This window comes from Muntiacus reevesi, chromosome 1 (assembly GCF_963930625.1).
Source record: "Muntiacus reevesi chromosome 1, mMunRee1.1, whole genome shotgun sequence".
Classification (NCBI taxonomy): Eukaryota; Metazoa; Chordata; class Mammalia; order Artiodactyla; family Cervidae; genus Muntiacus; species Muntiacus reevesi.
This window is the reverse complement of record NC_089249.1, coordinates 82156213-82170134: the sequence shown is the minus strand read 5'-3', so window position 1 is coordinate 82170134 and position 13922 is coordinate 82156213. Positions and strand designations below refer to the sequence as shown.

Genomic DNA, 13922 nt, shown 5'->3' with positions numbered 1-13922 from the left:
TCGCTAAGTCGTGTCAGACTCTTCGACCCTATGGACTGCAGCACTCCAGGCTTCCCTGTCCTTCACTACCTCCTGGAGTTTGCTCAGATTCATGTCCACTGAGTGGGTGATGCTATCTAACCATCTCATCCTCCTTCTGCCACTCCCTTCTCCTCCTGCTCTCAACCTTTCCCAGTATCAGGATCTTTTCCAATTCTAACTGATTGCTTCTTGCATCAGGTGGCCAAAGTAATGGAGCTTCAGTGATTTTGGAACCCAAGAAAATAAAGTCTGTTACTGCTTCTCTAACAGAGCAGGATGAGCACAGCCCTTAGCTGGTAGCATTGCTGTGTCTCATTACTCTGCAACCTGTTACTAGGCAACAGGTCCTGCTCAGCTATTGGTCAGCGCTGCAGTGGGTACTGCACACTGGTAAATGTCAACAGGGGACCACTGGGGAAATGATTCAGTCAACAATCCATGGGGTGGTGGTCATCAGGTGGAGAGTGAGGTAAAAGGCAGATGCAGGCCTTCTCCTGGAGGCCCTCCAGTATACCCAACCTTGGGCCAGCAGGTGAGCTGGAAGGCCCAGGGAGCAGACTAGGGAGCCCAGGGACTACATCCTGCAGGGCTCCAGAGCCCTCACTAAGGCCCTCCACTAGCTGGGGCCCAGACTTTGAGAAGCAGTGAACCTCTTCCCATCCCTGTCTCTGTGACCCACTAGCAGTGACCATCTGTATGAGTCAGTTTGTGAGACCTGGTCTCCCCATTTCGATGGCCTGAGGAGAGTGAGGGCCAGTTGGGTTGGATGCCTGGCTCCCTCAGGGGTGACAGCTGGGTAGGGTATGGGAACTTGGCCTTGAAGGAGCTGCCAAGTGAGATCTGCCTCCTCTTAGCCAGGACTGGGACTTTGGAGGGTAAAAGTTGTGCCTTGGGACTTTGCCCTTTCTGGTTAAGACAGAGAATAATATTCATCTGGTAGAGATTTTCAGGAACATTATTACCTGACCATGACCTGACCTCGAGAACAAAGGATCTGACGCCTGGAAGTCTATAAAAACTAACCACACCCATTCCTCACCTTTTGCTTTTAAAGGGACTTGCTGACAGCCTTCAGTAATTTTGGGGTTCTAGGATATGAGCCACCCATCTTCTTGTATGAATCTATAATAAACCTTTCTGTCTTCCAAACTCTTATGTTTAGTATTTATGGGCCTCACTGTGCATTGGGTGCATGGACTTGCGATTTCAGTAACACTTCCACTTTTCCCTCTTCTACTTGCCATGAAGTGATGGGACTGGATGCTGTGATTTTTGTTTTTTTTTTAATGTTGAGTTTTAAGCCAGTTTTTTATGCTTCTCTTTCACCCTCAGCAAGACAGCTCTTTAGTTTCTCTTCAGTTTCTGTCATTTAGAGTAGTATCATCTGCATATCTGAGGTTGCTGATATTTCTCCCGGCAGTCTTGATTCCAGCTTGTGATTCATCCAGCCTGGCATTTTGCATGATGTACACTGCATATAAGTTAAATAGGCAGGGTGACAATACATGGCCTTGATGTACTCCTCCCCCAGTTTTGAACCAGTCTGTTGTTCCATGTCCAGTTCTAATTTGCTTCTTAACCTGCATACAGATTTCTCAGGAAACAGGTAAGGTGGTCTGGTATTTCCATCTCTTTAAGAATTTTCCACAGTTTGTTGTGATTCACACAAAGGCTTTAGTGTACTCAGTGAAGCAGAAGTAGATGTTTTTCTGGAATTCCCTTGCTTTCTCTATGATCCAATGAATGTTAGCAATTTGATCTCTGGTTCCTCTGCCTTTTCTAAACCCAGCTTATACATCTGTAAGTTCTTGGTTCATACTGTTGAAGCCTAATTTTAAGGATTTTGGCCATGCTTTACTAGTATGTGAAATGAATGCAATTGCACAGAAGTTTGAAAATTTTTGGCATTGCCCTTCTTTGGGATTGGGATGAAAACTGACCTTTTCAAGTCCTGTGGCCACTGCTGAGTTTTTCAAGTTTGCTGACATAGTGAGTGCAGCACTTTCACAGCATTATATTTTAGGATTTGAAATAGCTCAATTGGAATTCCATCAACTCCACTAGCTTTGTTCATAGTAATGCTTCCTGCTGTTGCTGCTAAGTCACTTCAGTTGTGTCCGACTCCGTAGACGGCAGCCCACCAGGCTCTCCCATCCCTGGGATTCTGCAGGCAAGAATACTGGAGTGGGTTGCCATTTCCTTCTCCAAAGACCTTTCCTGTATAGTTCTTCTGTGTATTCTTGCCACCTCTTCCTAATCTCTTCTGCCTTTGTTAGGTCCTTACTGTTTCTGTCCTTTATTTCCGCCCCCCGCTCCCCCGGGTCTTCACAGTGCACCAGCCCCGAGCACTTGTCTCATGCATCCAACTTGGGCTGGCGATCTGTTTCACACTTGATAATATACATGTTTCAATGCTATTCTCTGAGATCATCTCACCCTCGCCTTCTCCCACAGAGCCCAAAAGTCTGTTCTAAACATCTGTGTCTCTTTTTCTGTCCTGCATATAGGGTTATTGTTACCATTTTTTTGTTACCATCTTTTTAAATTCCATATATATGCGTTAGTATACTGTATTGGTGTTTATCTTTCTGGCTTACTTCACTCTGTATAATGGACTCCAGTTTCATCCATCTCATTAGAACTGATTCAAATGTATTCTTTTTAATGGCTGAGTAATATTCCATTGTGTATATGTACCACAGCTTTCTTTCTTTCTTTCTTTTTTTCATTTTTTAAAATTTATTCTTATTAGTTGGAGGCTAATTACTTTACAATATCGTAGTGGTTTTTGCCATACATTGACATGAATCAGCCATGGATTTACATGGGTTCCCCATCCTGAACCCCCCCCCACCTCCCCCCCATCCCATCCCTCTGGGTCATCCCAGTGCACCAGCCCCGAGCACTTGTCTCATGCATCCAACCTGGACTGGCGATCTGTTTCACACTTGATAATATACATGCTTTGATGCTGTTCTCTCAGATCATCCCACCCTCGCCTTCTCCCATAGAGTTCAAAACTGTTCTATACATCTGTTTCTCTTTTTCTGTCTTGCATATAGGGTTATCATCACCATCTTTCTAAATTCCATATATATGCATTAGTATACTGTATTGGTGTTTATCCTTCTGGCTTACTTCGCTCTGTATAATGGACTCCAGTTTCATCCATCTCATTAGAACTGATTCAAATGAATTCTTTTTAATGGCTGAGTAATATTCCATGGTGTATATGTACCACAGTTTTCTTATCCATTCATCTGCTGATGGGCATCTAGGTTGCTTCCATGTCCTGGCTATTATAAACAGTGCTGTGATGAACATTGGGGTACACGTGTCTCTTTCAGATCTGGTTTCCTTGGTGTGTATGCCCAGGAGTGGGATTACTGGGTCATATGGCAGTTCTAGTTCCAGTTTTTTCAGGACTCTCCACACTGTTCTCCATAGTGGCTGTACTAGTTTGCATTCCCACCAACAGTGTAAGAGGGTTCCCTTTTCTCCACACCCTCTCCAGCATTTATTGCTTGTAAACTTTTGGATAGCAGCCATTCTGACTGGTGTGTAATGGTACCTCACTGTGGTTTTGATTTGCATTTCTCTGATAATGAGTGATGTTAAGCATCTTTTCATGTGTTGTCTTACATTTAGATCTTTAATCCATTTTGAGTTTATTTTTGTGTATGGTGTTAGAAAGTGTTCTAGTTTCATTCTTTTACAAGCGGTTGACCAGTTTTCCCAGAACCACTTGTTAAACAGGTTGTCTTTTTTCCATTGTATATTCTTGCCTCCTTTGTCAAAGATAAGGTGTCCGCAGGTAGGTGGATTTATCTCTGGGCTTTCTATTTTGTTCCATTGATCTATATTTCTGTCTTTGTGTCAGTACCATACTGTCTTGATGACTGTGGCTTTGTAGTAGAGCCTAAAGTCAGGCAGGTGATTCCTCCAGTTCCATTCTTCTTTCTCAAGATTGCTTTGGCTATTCGAGGTTTTTTGTATTTCCATACAAATTGTGAAGTTATTTGTTCTAGTTCTGTGAAGGATACCATTGGTAGCTTGATAGGGATTGCATTGAATCTATAGATTGCTTTGGGTAGTATACTCATTTTCACAATATTGATTCTTCTAATCCACGAACATGGTATATTTCTCCATCTATTTGTGTTCTCTTTGATTTCTTTCATCAGTTTTTTTTTTTTATAGTTTTCTATGTATAGGTCTTTTGTTTCTTTAGGTAGATATATTCCTAAGTATTTTATTCTTTTTGTTGCAATGGTGAATGGTATTGTTTCCTTAATTTCCCTTTTTGTTTTCTCATTGTTAGTGTATAGGAATGCAAGGGATTTCTGTGTGTTGATTTTATATCCTGCAACTTTACTATATTCATTGTTTAGCTCTAGTAATTTTCTGGTAGAGTCTTTAGGGTTTTCTATGTAGAGGATCATGTCATCTGCAAACAGTGACAGTTTTACTTCTTCTTTTCCTATCTAGATTCCTTTTATTTCTTTTTCTGCTCTGATTGCTGTGGCCAACACTTCCAAAACTATGTTGAATAGTAGTGGTGAGAGCGGGCACCCTTGTCTTGTTTCTGATTTTAGGGGAAATGCTTTCAATTTTTCACAATTGAGGATAATGTTTGCTGTGGGTTTGTCATATATAGCTTTTATTATGTTGAGGTATGTTCCTTCTATTCCTGTTTTCTGGAGGGTTTTTATCATAAATGGATGCTGAATTCTGGCAAAGGCTTTTTCTGCATCTATTGAGATAATTATATGGTTTTTATCTTTCAATTTGTTAATGTACCACAGCTTTGTTATCCATTCATCTGCTGAAGGGCATCTAGGTTGCTTCCATGTCCTGACTATTATAAACAGTGCTGTGATGAACATTGGGGTACACGTGCCTCTTTCAGATCCGGTTTCCTCAGTGTGTATGCCCAGGAGTGGGATTGCTTGTTTCTGTCCTTTATTGTGCCCAAACTTACATGAAATGTTCCCCTGATATCTCCAATTTTCTTGAAGAACTCTGTAGTCTTTGCCATTCTATTGTTTTCCTCTATTTCTTTGCATTGATCATTTAAGAAGGCCTTCTTATCTGTCCTTGCTATTCTCTGGAATTCTGCATTTAATTGGGTATATCTTTACTCTTTTCCCTTGCTTGTTGCTTCTCTTCTTTTTTTCAGCTATTTGTAAAGCCTCCTCAGAAAACCACTTTGCCTTCTTGCATTTCTTTTTCTTTAGGATGGTTTTGGTCACTGCCTCCTGTACAGTGTTGGTGCAATTGGTTATCACATTTGGCTATTAACCAAAGGGTTGGTGGTTTGAGCCCACCAAGGGACGACTGTCCTTAAGGCCTTTTTAGGAAACATTTCTCAAAACCCAGATTTTGTCACTCTTCTACTCAAAACTGTTGACTCCCTGTCAACTACAGGATAAAGTCCAAAATCCTTGTGGCAGAATAGTAGTGTGATTAGGAGCACAGCTTTAGAGCCAGCCAGACGTGAACTTGCATTTGAGCTTAAATTCTAGCCCTATGACTTTGGACAAGTTACTTTACATTGCAGAAGTTTAGTTTTCTTATCTGTAAAGTGGGACTGATAGGTATTAACCTAAGTATTAATCTACCCTTTAAGGTGGTTGAGAATACTAAGAAATGTAATCTTTATAATCTGCTTAGCACAGTATTTAGTAAGCACATAGATGTTTAGTAGGTAATAATTATCAACAAAGTCATATCCTTCATAATTTAGCCTCTCCCTGCTTTTCATGGCCTCAACTCCTGCCACATCATCCTATTCTAGCATCATTTCCCTGATGCCAATTCTCTGTAGTGCCTCTATGCTTTTCTTCTCCTTAAAAATCTCTTTCTTGTCTATCTGGCAAAATTCCAATTCTATAATACAGTGACGTCTTCTCACATACCCTTCCTCTCTTCCCAAAGTTCCTAGAACCATTGAGATCATGCCTCCTAGAACCTTGGGAATAGTTCCAATCTCAAATAGTTTCTGGTGTTATCAAGAATATATCGGGACTTCCCTGGTGGTCTGGTCGCTAAGGTTCTGTATTCCCAATACAGGGGGCCCTGAGTTCAATCCCTGGTCAGGGAACTAGATCCCACATGCTGCAACTAAGACCCAGAGCAACTAAATAAAACTAAAAAAAAAAAAGAATGTATCGAAATAATCCCACTTGCATTGACATGGATGGCCCTAGAGATTGTCATACAGAGTGAACTATGTCAGAAAGAGAAAGACAAAGACAAATACTGTATATTGTTTATATGTGGAATCTAGAAAAATCATATACAGATGAACTTATCTGCAAAGCAGAAATTGAGTCAAAGATGTAGAAAATAAACTTACAGTTACCATAAGAGTAAGGAGGATATGTGATGAATTGGGAGATTGGGACTGACACAGATACATTACTATACACAAAATGGGGCTTCCCAGGTGGCATAAGTGGTAAAGAGCCTGCCTGCTTGATGCAGGAAATATAAGACTTGGATCCTTTGGTTGGGAAGATTGCCTGGAGGAGGGCATGGCAACTCACTCCAGTATTGTTGCTTGGAGAATCCCATGGACAGAGGAGCCTGGCAAACTACAGGCCATGGAGCCGCAAACAGTCGGACATGACTGAAGCGACTTAGCGTGCATACATAAAATAGGTAACTAATGAGAACCTACTGTGTAGCACAGGGAACTCTACTCAATGCTCTTTGATGACTTAAATGAGGAAGAAATCTAAAAAAGGTTGATATATGTATAACTGATTCATTTTGCTGTACAGCAGAATTAACACACCACTGTAAAGCAACTATACTCCAATAAAAATTAGCTAAGAATAAGAATGCATCAACTTCTCTTCCCCATTTTTATTCTGAAAATATGGTTTTCAAAACACAGCATTTTTTCATACTTTATGATGGCACCCATTATGTTTTATTTTAATGATTTCTATGCCTGTCTTTCTCATTAGTCTGTGATCTTTTTGCAGGCAGAGACTTTATCATCTGTATATGCCAGAAATTCCCAGTGTTGAGGACATAGTTGAGGACATAGCTAATTCAATGAATTAATTAATTAATGACTAATTGAGTGAATAAGGTATCATTGTCTTATTTTGCCTCTGTGTTGACCTAACCACTTCATTTTGACCTGAGGTACTGTTCTAAGGCATGAATGTCACATTACTAAGGGTGTGTGTGTCTGTGTATACACTCTGTCCTTCAAGTTTGTATGTGGGGCCCTATTCTGAGATCACCAGATTGCCCCCCTCTTTACAAAGTATATATTGGTAAACTCCCTTTTCCATTTCCTCGGGGGCACCAGGCCATTGTGTCCTGCTTTGCTCCTGTTTCCACACCCTGCCACGTCACTAGAGTACTGCTATGCCAGGAATGTTACTGGGGAAGAGTGGCTCTATGACTCAGAGGCCAGCCCAGGGATTAAGCGGTAGTGGAGGGAAACACAAGATTTGGGGGGGAAATATGAAAAACACTGTTGGCTTTATGCCTGGTGGCTCAGATGGTAAAGAATCTGCCTGCTATGCAGGAGACCTGGGTCCTATCCCTGGGTTGGGAAAATTCCCTGGAGAAGGAAATGGCAACCCACTCCAATATTCTTGCCAGGAGAATCCCATGGGGAGAGGAGTCTGGTAGGCTACAGTCCATGAGGTCGCAAAGAGTCAGACATGACTGAGTGACTAAGCACACACGTAGAAAACACTGTTAACTCCACTTTTTGAATTCTGCCTTCATCCATTCATAAATTTAGTAGACATGTATTGGGCACCGACTCTGTGCGAGGCACTATTCTAGACGCTTGAGATATAAAACTGTATAAGATGTAATCTTTGCCCTGAAATGTTCAGTCTTTGAGGGAGAACAAGTAAACAGAACTGACATAATACAAGATGGTAGGAGTGGCTATTAATAATGGCTATTTTTTGGTACATAAAGTGGCTATTTTTTGGTACATAAAGGAGAAACAAAGACCCCCAAGAAACTACAATACAGGGGTCTCTTGCTTCAGGAAGGTTGAAATCTACTTCATAGATCAAATTCAAGGGAGGTGATCCCTCTGTTGACCTATGCCTTGGTGAGTCAGGGTAAGAGGCAATTCAAGCATTGAAGTTTGTCTACTTTCACTACCAAAAAGATGAATAACCCAGCAGGTGGCAGCAGGGAAACAATTATTTTAGATCTTGATGAGGGAGGAGTAGAAGGCAGAGGTAAATGCTTGGGATTATATTCTGGACGTTGAGGTACTAGGTTCCCTTTCAAAGACCCAGAAGACATTCGGATAGAGAATAACTAGACCCATGCTGGGGGCTGCAATACCCAGGATTTTAAACCCATTTATCTTCATTTATTCATTCCACAAAATAATTATTGAGCCCTTACTACGTACAGAGTTACATCATGGGAGAAGCTGGAGATACAAGAATGAAACAGTCCTTACTCTCTGGCTGTTTAGTCTGTCCAGAGATAGGTCTCCTAAATCCCCATAATTGTTAAAACTGAGCGGGGTTAGTACGAAGATTAGACTAGAAAAGGGAATTTCTCTGAGTCTCAGTGACCTGTGGAGCATAAGTAACAGGGAGGCTAAGGGCTCGGATCACAGGAAGACTGTTGTTATGTTTCTGATCGTCTTCCGTGGCGTTTTAGACAGGTCTTCATCCGTTTATTTATCAAATATTTACTCAGCTCCATCATTGTGCCTAGCATTGCGCTTGAGGCAAAGTGTAGATCTGTTTCGAACGCCATTCAAAGGAAGGCAAGAAACGCACGCTTGTTATATAATAAACAAGGCAGTAAAGTCGGAATAATACTTGGTGGCATGTGATGTTTTGTGATACTTAACTGTTTAATCTCTTTGACTAGACACCAGCGCTTCAGTCGGGAGGTCTTCCCGGGTTGTGAATGCCAACCCGGCACACTCTTTTCTAGAGCTCAGATTTCTCAGTCTAGTCCCGTCCAGGGCTCCCTTCTATTTTGACTCACCAAGCCACCGTAGACAGAGCCGCACGGTCTTCCTTCCTCGGATTTGCCAGGGCGCGAGGGACCTGTGTCATGTGACCAGACTCATCCTCCTGATTGGCTTGCCTCCTCTCAGGGCCTCCCTCCTCCCCTTGGATGGGGTGGCCGGTGAGGAGAAGGTTGGGCGCATGCGCGATGCCCGGAGTTCCTTGGCCACCGGGAGTGAAGCGGTGGGGTTGGGCGATAAACAGGCTGTGGCTAGGAAGAGGCGGGAGGGGGAGTTCGCTCCGCAGGGACTCCTCATTCCCCACCTTTTTCTTTTAGGTGTGGTTTGATCCAGACGCAGTTTCCCGGCAGCCGCTTGAGCTTACTCTGTTGTGAAAGGGGAAAGTAGCTCCTGCGGAAAGGGGTTAAAGTTGCTAAAACGGTGCGAGACGAGAATTCTCCCCCATGCCATCCTAATGGTTCCGCCCTGAATTGGTCCCGGGGCCGGCGCGACGCATCTGAGAGAGGCCCCGGAGGGGGCCCGCAGAACGCGGGTTCCGTGAGGATACGTGGGGGAAATTCGACTTCGAGAAGAGGAAGAGCGCGGTAGAAAAAGAGACAGGCCGCTGAGGGGGAGGGGGCTGCCAAGATGGCGTCTGCCTCCTCTGGCTCGTCGGCGGTAGGGTGTTCATCCGCGGATTCCGGCGTCCCTCCCTGCACCTCGACCTCAGGTAATCAGGGCGTGGCGTGGGTTGGGGGCTAATGGCTGTGCGATGGCAGGAAGAGCGAGACCCAGGAAGGGCACCTGTAGCTGGACATGTTTGAGGCGTTGCCGGTAAGGAGGACCGAGAACTAGGCTTTCATGTAGCTTTCAGAGCAGGCAGAAGGAATGTGAGGAAAGGATGAATTTGATTCAGAAAAGGGAAGCTGTCAGAAACACTGGCTGTCTTCAAGGAGACCGAGTTGAGGACTTTGAAGAAGTAGGGTCAGAAAAGGATGGAGATTGACGGTGGGAGTAGGGAGGAAAGAGAAAGGGAATCGAAGGGAGTAGAGAAAGAGTAAATAGAGGCTTCATAGGTAGAGAGGAATTACGTAGTGTAAGAGGCAGGTAGACTCCACGTTGATTGCGGGGTTAATTGGATAAAAACGTGGAAGAGAAACCATGGGACTTAAAAGGTGTGGAAGCGTTATGGGATGCTACCAGTGCTGGGGCGTTAGGGGATTGGGGATTTTGTTGGGGGTGGGAGTTATTGGAGGCTCCTGAGAGCCTCCCCTTAATGCGTCATTCCTTCTCACTTCGTGCCTCCCCTCCCCCAAACACGCGCGCGCTCGCAGGAAAGATACACGTTTTGTCAAACATCCTCTGGATATTCCTATCTCTTGACTGCCTAGCTATGGGAAGGAATGGGAAGTTTTTTGAAGAGAGCCTGAGGTATGTGGAAAAGCAGGGCTTAAAAAACACTGAAAACAGGTGGAGAAGGCGGAACGATGTAGTTCCGAATTGCAGTAGAAGTTGAGGGAGGTGATGCTGGAAATTAGGCTTGAAAAGGATAGGGTGGGGATGGTTCTAAGTGCTGTGTAGGAATATTGCATAATAGGAAATGGACTGGAAGAATGCTTAGGCACGAAATTGGCACTTGGAGAAGGGAGCCAGGGAATCTAGCTCAAAGTAGTTAGAAACTGTTGAAGACTGAGGGAGGGCTAAGGAGCAACAGATTGTGTGTAGGAGGGGAAAATGTGTGGTGTTGGGATGTATGTTGTGGGGGGGGGGGAGTGGAGTTTGAGTCAGAAACTGTTCTATAGCTTCCATCAGAAATGTCTGGGGTTCCACAGTGACTGTTGCCTATACACTGTGAACAGGAGAGGCCGCCAGATGACGGATGCTATACCCCAGACATTGACACTTGCTTAATCCTGGGATTGCATCCTACTCGTTTTGAGTTGACTAAATAGAGGGTTCCACCTTTTCCTGTTCAGTTCGGGTGAGCACATACTTGGTCATAAATATCTTCTTCACAAACTGGAGTTTTGTTTATGTACAATCTATTTTTAGTTTCTTGAGAAGTGGTTTTTGCCTTTCCTAAAAGATTAGTGGGCTGGAGCAACTCATGTTGCATTCTAAGTGTGAAGAAGGATAAAGTTAAAATGAAAGTTTTTAAATACAGTAGCTTCTTAATTTAAAACATCTTTTTCCTCTCCCCCAGTGCTGAAACAAGAATGGTTGTGTACAGTCTTTAAGCAGACTTCTTAACCATCAGATCAGGTATTAGAAACAGCTTAATCTTAAAAGCCTTGTGTTTTTGTGTTTATATCCCAGAATTTGATTCAGCCTCTATCTCATGAAAATATTGTCCACATGGGCAGATTTAGGAGTAAAAGAAACTATTTCTGTCACATAGTGGTGTCTTCAGGTTTTTGCTCCTACTTCAGATAGTCCTATTATCTGTTTTAGGTGTCACTATTTGATATTTTTGTATGTTTTTATATTTTCTGTCAGATCCTAAGACTAGCAGGATGTTATTCAGATAGTGTAAATGTTTTTAGCTGTTGTGTTTTCACCAGAAGATAAAATAATAGATTTCAGTCAATTTTACAGCTTCTTGGCTTTATTGTGTTCATCATATGTGAGGTCAAGATACAAAAATGGCTGAAAATTTTTTTTTAATGACTAAAAACAAATAGCTTTAGATTCCTTTTTTCCAACTTTTTTCTTATCCTCTTTCTCTCTTTCTTTGGCAAATATTGAAACCGTTGGATTAAGAAATTAAGAAAAATTCTCATAAATATTCCTGAAAACATGGAATTAATGTGTGCACATACACAGTGTTGACTTCTTTCGCATATCTGTACGTTCACTTCAGTTTTGGCTTACTGAATTTAATAGAATATTTCATATTTCATTTCAAGGATATGTTTTTGAAGAGGATAAGGTGTTTGATTTAGATGCCAAAAAGGCTATTGAGAATGTGTTTTGTGATTGGAGGAGAGTGGTGCTCTGTCTGGATAGTATCAGGGGAATTAAGGCATTGGCAGGAATAAATTGGTTTATGGTCTCCTAAATCGTTAAAGGCTAAAAGGCTTGCTTTGTAGAAATTCAAGGTAGGAGTGTTTGTGTTTGTGTTTTAATCATTGTAAAATCAACTTATTGTCCTTAGATGTTTAGCTGAACTCACTTAAATATTGGTGAAACTGAAATCCTAAAGGTAAGGTTCTCTGGTAGTGTATACAAAACAATAATGTTAGGATTCAGGGACAGATTGATGTTTTAGATAAGTCATTCATAACTTTTAAGGTTCAAAATCTTTTGGCATTCAAATTAGAAAGGGTTGGTAATTTATTTATTTATTTATTTTTTAAGGATTGGTAATTTAAAACAGTTCTTCCCTGTCAGTATTAAACCCTTGGCTATATTGTTTAATCATTAAGCTGGAGCTGGTCTTTTAATGCTGCTGACAGGTTAAATAAAGGAGTTAAAGCAAACCATACACTCTAAGAGATGTTGGAGAGATCTTTTCCCATTGGAGTAACTACCATGTTTGGATTAGAGGGAGGTGATTATAAATTAATATCAATCTTATAGGAACCATCATCATTTCCTTGTTCTTATACTTTGTTAATAAAAAGTGATGCAGTTTGCTCTCAGCTGTTCAATGTATAAAGGAAATTTTTTCCTTTCTTTCCTTTCTGTCCTAGCCTCATTCTTTGGTCACTTAAAAAATAAAAGCACTGATGAGATGCTGTTGACAGTGCTATCGTCTGTCACACTAGTGACAGTATAGAGAACCTGTCCCCCAGTTTGACTAGTTCATCAAGAATTTGAAAATAAGCCACCAACTCTCCTTTTTACTACCAGAAAGGGAGTAAAGTTTCTATTTTGGCGACTTGATTTGAATTTAGTGGAGGAGTTAAAAAGCAGAGTATTCCTCCAACTAATTAAAAAAAAAAAAAAAGAAAAAGCCCCCCCCCCAAAAAAAAATAAAGTATTAAAGTGTCCCTTGCTCCCCTGAAGTAAGAGCTGTGGTAAAATTCTGTGTGACTCCCGTAAGAAAAAGCACTTGAAACCCTAGAAAATCATGAACCTGTAGCTCCTTTTGCTTTCCGACCAGAACATTTCTGAAATTGACACACATTACCAAATGATTCTATCATGAGTACAGATGATTTGGAGGTAACATTTGTAGCTCCTTTTCTGATCTACCCTTAAACTGCTGAGGGAGACCCCAAAAAACACAGGAAAGAAACATTTTTGCCCTAAGCTTTTGTAGTAGAGCCAGTCTCATCAACCCTTGATTCTGGTGGCTTTGTCCTTCCCAGCAGAGCTCCACCGGTAAATGTATGCTGTAATCTGATAACTCCAAATGGTAGGAATTTCGTTGAGGGTTTTTTGTCTGTGTTCTTTTTGTACATTGTAAGCCATTTGTAGACTGATCTCTTTCCCTTTAATTTTTCTGTACTAGTGAAAAGTAAAGCAACTTAAGCCACATTATTGGGGGGAGAAACGAGTTTGGAAATGTAAAGACAGAACAGAATGCCATGTAATGAGAATATCAACAGGTATCCTTTTGGTTGGTATTTTGTAAGTAAGGAGAGATTTTTCCTTTTGCTTTTTCCACAGAGGGCTTACACCCACATACCCCTCCTTTTTTATTTTGTCCCCTTGGTAGATTCTTCCAGAAAACTGACATCAGAATGTCACTGTTTTTTAATTATCCATTTATTTCTGCCATGACTGCTCAAGCCCAGGGTTAAGTATAATTATATAGCCTTAATAGGTATCTAGCATCTGTTATTAATTGGTAATGTGTACTTAAAGTTAGCCTTAAATATCAAAATACATGTTATGTTTTTTTAATTTGTTTTTTGTTTTGTTAATTTCTGTGTGCTGTTCTAAGTTGATGTAAAACTCTTCTGATTAATAACTGTGCTCAAATATGTGCTAG

At 41.6% G+C, this 13922-nt stretch overlaps 1 protein-coding gene across 6 annotated transcripts in view; it reads left to right on the top strand.

Moving 5' to 3' along the window:
* The first annotated feature begins 9195 nt into the window (after window positions 1-9195).
* The window catches only part of PIP5K1A (phosphatidylinositol-4-phosphate 5-kinase type 1 alpha), a 41068-nt gene continuing 36341 nt past the window's right edge, over window positions 9196-13922 (top strand). For 2 of the 6 annotated variants that reach the window (XM_065904402.1, XM_065904382.1), the window contains exon 1: window positions 9199-9713. Coding sequence is in view for 4 of the 6 variants with exons in the window: in XM_065904382.1 (XP_065760454.1) it covers window positions 9632-9713 (82 nt within the window). In the remaining 2 variants the exon portion in view is untranslated. Of the gene's footprint in view, window positions 9714-10391; window positions 10415-13922 lie in introns of those variants that run through there. The other 4 variants (XM_065904389.1, XM_065904411.1, XM_065904374.1 and 1 more) reach the window with 4 other exon arrangements.